Genomic DNA, 9,038 nt, shown 5'->3' with positions numbered 1-9,038 from the left:
TGTGGTCACTAGGACTTTGTCTAGTGACTTCTTGTTAAGAAAGATAAATAACCCTATAAGACTTAAATGCTACATGAAAGATTAAGGCCAAGGAGGGCTGTGTCAGGCTGAAGAATGATTCTTAAACATTAAGTTCTTCCTCCCTTCTTTGTTCTAGGCCTTTCATCCATTATAAATTAACATTAACCCTCCTGTAGAGACAGTCTCTTCTTAACTCTCATCTTAAATTATACCTGGCTACTCCAGGATTTAAGAGGAAAGAATGACAAAACAAATAAACAACAGCAAAAGATCCTTTTGGAAGTAAAGAGGAAGCCTAACAGGCACTATAACAGAGTGTGATTTATTGGAACTCGCCATTCCTGCATGATGGATGTGACAGCAGTTATCCCACAGGTAGCCCAATCAAGCTTCTTCAATTGTCAGTTCATGTTTAGTTGCCTCCTCAATGTTTTTAAGTTGACGAAGCAGCCATTCTCTTTCTTTCTTTCTCTGTTACAGAAGAAAAAATATTGTTTAATCAAGCTAATCTATTCAGATACCACCTACTTTCAAAAACAAACAACCTACACAAAGGACTTATGACCCAACTCAATTTTGGCCGGAGTTTTCCATTTGTTTTAAGCAAAGAAGCTTTTACTCTCAAAGCTGGCAAGTTTTCTTGACACACTCAAGAACAATATGATACAGAGAAAAAAACCAAAGCAAAACAGAATTTGACAGCTTCACACTGACATGACAACCTTCAGAGTCTAACTCTGCTGCCTTCCTATCCTTTCTATGGGCTTTCCACAAACCCTCAGCAAATAATTAGAGTTTCAGAAAATGGAGTTTTCTGAAACAGACAACCAACACCTGCAGAACATCTATTAATCTAAGCTTTTCCCAGAAAACCCTACATTAGTTAAAAGGACTGCTCACAAGATCCCATTTGCAATGACTGTTCTTTTTATATAGCACTACAATTTGGATTTAACAGAAAAAGGGGTAGATTAGTTCCTTAAGTTTGATCTGACTTGCTAACATTAAGAAACTTTAGAATTTCACTTACTGATTTCTTCCTATTCTTAAATATCCTCTAAAGAAAGATATATTAAAAAATATACTTTCCCACTTGGGTACACAATGAGTCATACGAGCTCACAAGCTGAAGCAAAAAATGCTAGTTTGGAAGTTTGCATGGCATCCTGTCTGTGATTAGGAATGGTATCACAGAGTTTAACAGGTTATGATGCAATTCATAAACAGATATCCTCACTGCTAAAGTTATGGAAATGTTCCATTAGTAAACTATTCTCACTTTACTTGAGATAGCTGTATATATTCAGTGTTGGCAGAAGTTTGTGTAACTTAGCTATTGAATAACTAAATGAAAGTCTTTACCTGAAGAGTTTTATTAATTTTCTTCTTTCTGGATTTTGCTACCGGGGAGTCTTTTATCCCTGGTATTCCGGAAACAAGCCATAAGTGTTCGCTCTTGGGAGTTACTGCAGCATCCACAAATGCTCTGGTGGTAGCTTGAGTTTCTGTGTTTGGGACAATCTTGTGAGCTGGCTCTTGATTTGATTCATCAGAGGCCAACACAGTGGAAAGCCTCCTTCTAGAAAACACAAGCCGAGAGCTTTGGCTTTTCTCTTTATTTAGTTCTTGCAAATCAAATGCTGTTGAAAGTGGTTTTGGGGACATAGGAGGGATGTATACATCAGCACGTACTAATGATACTTGAGATAATGATCTACTTAGATTTGATTTTGGCATTGGAGAGCCATAAACTCTTTTTGTGGCATCTTGGTCCTTGATTGACTGATTTGTCAGATCTATAGAAGATGGAATTGTTCTTGAGAGCACTGAGTCCACTGGGGTGCTGTGTTTCACCACTCTCTTTTTCAGAGATCTTTTAACATTCAGAAAAGAATCATCTTCCTCTGACATCTTGAAGTCAGGTTTGTTGCCTTGAGAAAATAAAAAGATTGTGTCATTGTTCACGCTGTAAAAGATGTAATGTAAGCTGTTTTTTAGCAGCAAGCTGTTAAATCAAATCCAAAGTGTTTCTACTCTCATGCCTATATTCTGTCTTTACATGGAATTTATCCTTTATATAGATCAGTGTTTAGGCATTTAGAAGAGCCATATTGAAAACAGAACATGAGAACACATCTGGTCACACATCCAACACTTACTACTCTTCTCTCAGCCTTCTGCATGAGGAGCTCCAAGTGTGCTAGAATTTTTAAAGATCTTTCATTAACTGCAACATCATTAAGATGGTGTTTCCTCCTTCCAGGTGTGTAAATAATATACTTTTGGGGTTTCAGCTGCTAACACTCTATGCAGATGGTGGAAGGACTACTGTTTTGTAGCAAGAAATCAAGTGCTCTAAAGAGATGGGCAGAGAATTTCTGGATTCACCAATTATCTCTTAATCAAATTGCTATTTTGTTTTCCTTAATTCCTTGAAAAGGGGCTCACAAACTTCTAATTCCCTTCTGTTACTTGACATTTATCTTACTTCAGCTGACCCTAAGTTTGATTCTAAAAAATATATGTTCTGTGGAAGTCTATTTTCAACTGAATTTACAATGGCAAGCTTGCTTTTGCTACTAGCATTATCCCTATCCATTTGCAAACGCCCAATAAAAAGAAACTCTGCTTCTTACACTTGCTGCTTCTTGGGCAGAAAAGCCCAAGATAAAGATATCTGATTTGAGATATAGTTAAGATAAGTATCTAAATCTGGTGAGCAGTTAAGTACTCCTAGTAATTGTTGTAATCTTTGCTTTCATTAGGTTGTTCAGATATTTCATGCAGGTTGATTGCCCTATATTCTAAGCTGTATATAGATTGTGGCCTTGTAAGGGCAAAACAGGACTACCATGAAGCAGGGCACAAGAAGACAGGGAAGTATATTTGCTGAAGCAAAAGGTATTAGTTCTCCATTCTTTGTCAATGTTTTGCACTTAGTGTCTAAGTTTTCTAGTGGAGTTTCCCATCCACTTTGTGTTTCTAAACACAGAGGCAGCAAGAGATAGGGCATTGATTCTTCAATACAGCAGAAGTTGGGTGTTTTTTTGTTTTTGGTTTTTTTTTCCCCTCACAAGGAGGGAGGTGTACTCCATAATAATTTTTATTTGGATACTCATTTCTTCTCTCACTTCTTAGCAGTGCTAGCTTGTGTGACATAGGCAGCACTCAGCCTACAGAGACTGCCTTTTTCCTTTTCTGTTTAGACAGATTGACTTCCTTTAGTCTTTATCATAGAAGTGTACATGATTAAGCTTAGAAAGGGAATAAGGAGGATTTTGCAGTCCAGCACTCCTCCCCCAAACCTGTCCTCAGCTATGTATTTTAACACTTTCCCCTTCATCATTAAATGGCCAATTAAAAGCTATTTCTTTCTTAGTTTTTAACAATTTTTTTCAACCAAAGCTTTTGTAGAAAACAACAATGATTTTTTTTATTTCACATTTCTCTATGTTTTAGAAAGATAAATATGTATAAGCAACAGGTTTTTCTGCTCCAACACCACTATAGATAAAAGAGAGAAGTCTATTACCAACAGAGAAATAAAAACTATTTGAGAATATCAAAGTGTATCACAGAGAATGCATTTCACAAGAAATTTGACAAAATATAGCAGGCTTACCAGACCTACGAGGTTCTAGCTGATATCTTCCTTCCTTCCTTTTTTAAGTAATCTAGCTTCAGCTGCTACTTCCCTGCTTATAAACCTGTTCATCCTGGCCATCCTTTGCTACAAACACTCCCTAATTAACATGTTTAGCGTTTTTTGGGAGCATCAACATTGCTTCTAAATGAATAAATAACTAAATAGAAATCTAGGATTATTTAATCATAGGAAAATGGGCTAGCCAACTTATCTATATGCTATATTTATTGGTATTTAATCTCTGCTGTATGCTGCCTATTTCAATCACAAAAATACTCTAGTGGTTAATTGGCTTCACATGGCTGTATAAGGCACATTGAGGATCTGCTGCAAGATGGATGTATGTTGATGGAGTATTTTGCTATCTTGATGTTATTTTCTCACTGCTTTTCTTGTTCAAAAAATAAATGGGAAATTAATGTTAAAGCTGCCATGAAAAAGCTCTTATTTTAGGAAAATAGGAAGTGAGAATAAGTCAAAAAACTGTAAATTTCAGTGTGAATGTCATGGTGTTTGCAGCTAACAGCTAATGACAGCATTTTATCTTGAAGCATATGCTTTCAAAGTATCAGTTCTTAGATTAGAATTCCATTGGTTTGGAATGGTATGGTTTAGGTGGAGGACTGTAATTTTTATCAACTGAAAAGCAGCTGGACTACACCAGTCCTGAATTGCAAGTCAGTTCTGTGGTAGCTGACAGTAAACAGCTGTTATCACAATGATGTAGAGCAAGAACAGGTGTGAGGGAGCATGTGCACAAATTGTGGGGTGGCCCCTTTTGACAAAGCATGACCTGTGGACCTTGAAGCTGATGAGACAGACCTAATTTCACGGTTTTATGTGGATGACCTGGGGTTGTAGAGTGCATCTAGCACAGAGAGAGGGGCAAAAGCACTGATCTCACAGGAATTTGAACTTTTGGTTCCAGGGAGTCTGGGTATTTCAAACCTAATCATAAACCACTCTCTCTTGCCACATTAATAGTTTTACTATGAATAGAGAATTGGAGCTACCAGTTCAAAATTTAGAAGTAACAGTCTGTCAGTATATGGATAAAGTTGCTAGGCTTAAGTTATGCGCCCCTCAGGAGCTGAAAGAGAGCTTGAGAAATGGAGGCACGCTACAATCACATGGATTGCATGAGTAAATATCTTGGAAATAAATAGTCTGTCCAGGATAAGCTATTTATTTCCTAAACTCCCAGGGGAAGTTCCTACAGTAACATTTTGAGAATTAAACAAAAACTATTTTGAGATACTTGTGGCTGGGAAAAAAAAAGTCTCAGCCCTTTATAAACACAGACTAATCTTTACTTAATTTTGAATATTTGTAGTTAGTTTTCATACCTTGTGGCTTGGTGAACAAACCCACCAGGCCAGTCATTCTGTGCCTTGCAGGTCCAGCAAGCCAGTTCCTTATATAGTACAGAGCACAGTGATGTCTTGACATGGTGTCACAATGTTTGTGCTGTCCTGCTGTACTGTGGCACATAATATAACCTCTCCTAGCAGGGCAATGATGCAAACAACACTGAGCAGCATGAACCTGCATGAGAAGCTTTTTGGGGTGCTGAGAAAACTGACATAATTTCGCTGGACTCCTTCAAAACCACATGGCCTTGCCTCCCAGCTCGTGCTTGGCACTCCATGCTGTGCTTGTCCTCGCTTTTTGTATCCTTTTCCGTGTAATCTCACAGTCTGCAAGGGCTGTCTGTAGCTGCATCATCTTTATGTCTACCTTCCATGGCCGTTTCTGCAAAACTCTTTAAAACAACTTCCCCCTTTTCTAAAAAGCCTTTTCTTTTTCTTTTTTTCTAGAACCTTGCTAAATACTCTGAAGAGACAAGTTAAGAGATTTGTAAATTGGTCTTTCTGCTAATAATGGTTTATCTTATGTCCTACAGATACATCTCTTTATCAAGTGGTGGCAGGATGTTACAAAGAATAGGAAGGACATAACTGTACAGAGATAAGACAGAAAAGAGTCCAATATTAATTTAAGAATCAGAGCTCAGTAGAACATGTGCAGTGGTGATATTACCTTGGTCTCAGTGTATCTGTAGCTGTATTCTATATCTGAACAGGAAACATGAAAACTGTGGCTTGAGTGACACCTTGAAAGCTTCTTGCATCTTTCAAAGAATGACGCATACTGTGTCCTGCACTCAGACTTATTCATTATAAATAATTCCTTCACTAAATTTACATTCCTTGGAATGATCGTCTTTATCCTCAGCATTGTCTACTCGATATTTTGAACAATAACTTCAAAGGTTTGGATACAGCCTTTTGGCCTATATTTACACACAATTCCTCTAATTTTTTGCATGAAGCAAGATAGCACTCAATTCTAGCAATGTTAATATATATCTTCATATATTTATATCAAACTCCCACTGCTTTAGGTTTATGTCTTGAAAGATCCTTTTGTTGATCTCATTTTAGGAGATAATTTAATCTTCTTTCTAAATTTATTTTAAAAATGCAAAACATACTTAGGTTATTGCATTCCCTTAAATTAAACATTTTCTTAAATTTTTTACTTCCAAAACCAGCAAAAGCAGGGAATATAATAACAGGATAGTGTTTGTTCAAATTTCAGCCCCTTCATTCCAGTGCAAATACTTCAATTCACTTCCAAGAGATGGAATTTTGGGGAGGCTTTATCTGGGAAAGGGAGATAATATAATTATTTTTCAGTTTACCAAGGAATAATATACACAGAGGGACAGAAATTGACACCTTTCTCCCTTTGTCTTCTGGTTTGTTTTGAGAGACTGCAATTCCTCAATTGCTGCTCTTTTAATTTCTTCATTTTCTAGTCTGAGGATGTTGCCAAACAGTTCTCCTGAAGGGAACTTGTATTCTGAACCAATCCTCAACTCATATGCTTCCCTAACATATTTTCTTGAATTGGATGTGAAATCTAGTTTGTAAAGTCACAAATCTTGCATAAGTCTCCAAGCTAGGTGCTCTCCAAGGGCTAGGTGCAGTCTTTCCTGGGCAGAACACTAAAAGGCTCTCTCCCTGGTCTTGCACCTAGTCTGATGTTTTTAGGCACAGAGGGTGATTCCAAGTTCATAAAAAGAAATAGGAGCTGGTAAGTAGAACTCAGCATTCTACTCTGTCCTATGGTGGAATGATGCTCAAAGCATTATAAGGTAGAAGGAAGAGCCAGAGGAAGCATGGAAATGGTGGCGAGGAGCAAAAGGAGAAGGAAAGGAAGAAATTAAGAGAGGGACACAAATGTGAAAATGTTTTCCTAACTTTAGACTCACATAGAAAGAATAAATTAGAAGAAAGATAAAAGGAGTGCACAAAACAAAAAAAACCCCAACCAACCAACCAAAAAAAAAAAAAAAACCAAAACAACAATAAAAGCAAAACAAAAAAGCCCAAAGAAAGGGAAATGATATAAAATTGTTTCCTAAGTGATTTTGAAGACTTGGGCCCAAATTACAAATCTGATTCAAATCCACATAAACTATTCTTCCTGTGTCTGAGTTTTGTATATAGGCACGTCAATCAGGAGTCTTCTAAGAGTTGCTGATCAGACCAAGCTCCTTCATTTTCACTCAAAGGAAAATAGGAGTGAAACATTTTAATTACTAATGCGAAGTCTAAAATGAGCAGGGAGCCTCATCATGAACTAACCTCTGCAGAATAGTGCCTCCTTTGGGACTGGAAAGCATTATGGTACAGTGGGCAAATGGAGAAGTGATTCTGTCCCAGTAAGCTCCTTGGGCAGCCACAGGTGTTGAAATGGAAACACTGCAACACATTCTGTGGACTTTATCTCTTCAAGTATATAAAGCTGCACAGAGGGAACCAGTGAAACTGCACTAACTTTACAAAAGTGCCTCAGTGCTATTTCTACTTATTTCAGTAGGAATTACATGTCTGCACACCACTGAGAATCCTGAGTTTTGTGATAGGGTAAATAGGGGGGATTGGCATTTTATCTGTCTATCTACTCTACATTTTAGAATAGAATAGAAAATAACAGATTAGAATAAAAAGGAATAGAATATTTCAGTTGGAAGGGATCTTTAATGTTCATCCAGTCCAACTGCTGACACTTTAGACTGACCAAAAGCTAAAGGATGTAATTAAGGGTGAATGACTCTGAATGACTCTTAAACACTGACAGGCAAAGAGAATCAACCACCTCTCCTGGAAGTCTTTTCCAGTGTGTGACCACCCTCTTGGTAAATAAATGCTTCCTAATGTCCAGTCTAAACCTCCCCCAATGAACGTGGCTTTGAGCCATTCCCCCATGCCCTGGCATTGGATACTAAGGAAAAGAGATTAGGACCTCTGTCTCCCCTTCCCCTCCTCAGGAATCTGTCAGGAGCAGGGAGATCAGCCCTCAACCTCCTTCTCTCCAACCTAGACAAAACCAGTGTCCTCAGTGTAGCATGTCTGTCAGCCCCTTCACCAGCAAAACCTTTGCTGAAACATTCAGAAACCAAGGGCAATATGAATCCTTTGTAGTCTGTTAAACAAACTTTTCAGTGCCTGAAAAGCTTTATGTACAATCTTGTTCTTCAGCAATTTTAAGGTTTTTGCCTTTTGGAACACTTTCTTCACATGTTATTTATATTATGGTGGTAATGTGAAAGTGGTACCTTTGCAAGTGTTGGAGGTTTCCATTTTTCAGTGTGGCAATGACTTTTCCTGGACAGAGGCAAGATCAATGTCTGTCTACAGTGTTCAGGAACAGACTTACGTACAGCATAATTGTCATTCAATCTGATCATAGGAGCACCTCATAAGGAGCTGAGAGGAAAGCTTTAGGGAATCCTGGATAAACAGGTGTAGCGATTTAATAACCTCTCAGTAAAAAAATGGCTTTGAACTAGCAATACACTGAGTCATGATGTGTGCTTCAGGTTATATAATTCTACAGGTTTTGGTTATGACTGTTATGACTGGACAACAAATCCAATTTTGTGCATTCAAAACCATGATCTTGAACTACTTACTGGGTTTCATGGCTGTTCATGAAGTCAAAACCTTATTTAAATGTCTAAATTATCTTCCATATGATTCATTTCAATAGGAGTTTAAGGAACAAGGAGACTTGGCACTTTGTCTCTGAACCATTTCAAATAGTCTTAAAAGCTTTTTATATGGGTGTTGATATAAATTTTTCACTGAGGTCCACCAGTTGCTGGGAATTGGAAGTGGTATTCTAACAGTCAATTTTTTTTTTCTGCTTTAATGTAATAGTAGGACTGAAGAAAGAAGTTCATTAGGGAACATACCTTTACATCTCAGAGAAAAGTTCAGTGCCATGTCCTCCCTCAGTTTAGACCAGCTCTGCCCTCAGATAAAGTCCCTTCCTTTCTATGTGAAAGGAAGATTAGTTT

General features: G+C 37.6%; 1 protein-coding gene across 1 annotated transcript; it reads right to left on the bottom strand.

The window, feature by feature from the left end:
- Positions 1-405: 405 nt before the first annotated feature.
- CCDC201 (coiled-coil domain containing 201) lies at positions 406-5,392 on the bottom strand. Its single transcript, XM_054638038.2, has 3 exons — positions 5,290-5,392; positions 1,384-1,952; positions 406-492 (listed from the first exon to the last, which is right to left on the bottom strand). Exons 1-3 carry the CDS (start codon positions 5,390-5,392, stop codon positions 406-408), a joined length of 759 nt encoding a protein of 252 aa, XP_054494013.2.
- Positions 5,393-9,038: the final 3,646 nt, after the last annotated feature.

This window comes from Agelaius phoeniceus, chromosome 1 (assembly GCF_051311805.1).
Source record: "Agelaius phoeniceus isolate bAgePho1 chromosome 1, bAgePho1.hap1, whole genome shotgun sequence".
In the NCBI taxonomy this organism is placed as follows: domain Eukaryota; kingdom Metazoa; phylum Chordata; class Aves; order Passeriformes; family Icteridae; genus Agelaius; species Agelaius phoeniceus.
The sequence above is the reverse complement of the archived record's forward strand: the minus strand, read 5'-3'. Positions and strand labels throughout refer to the sequence as shown.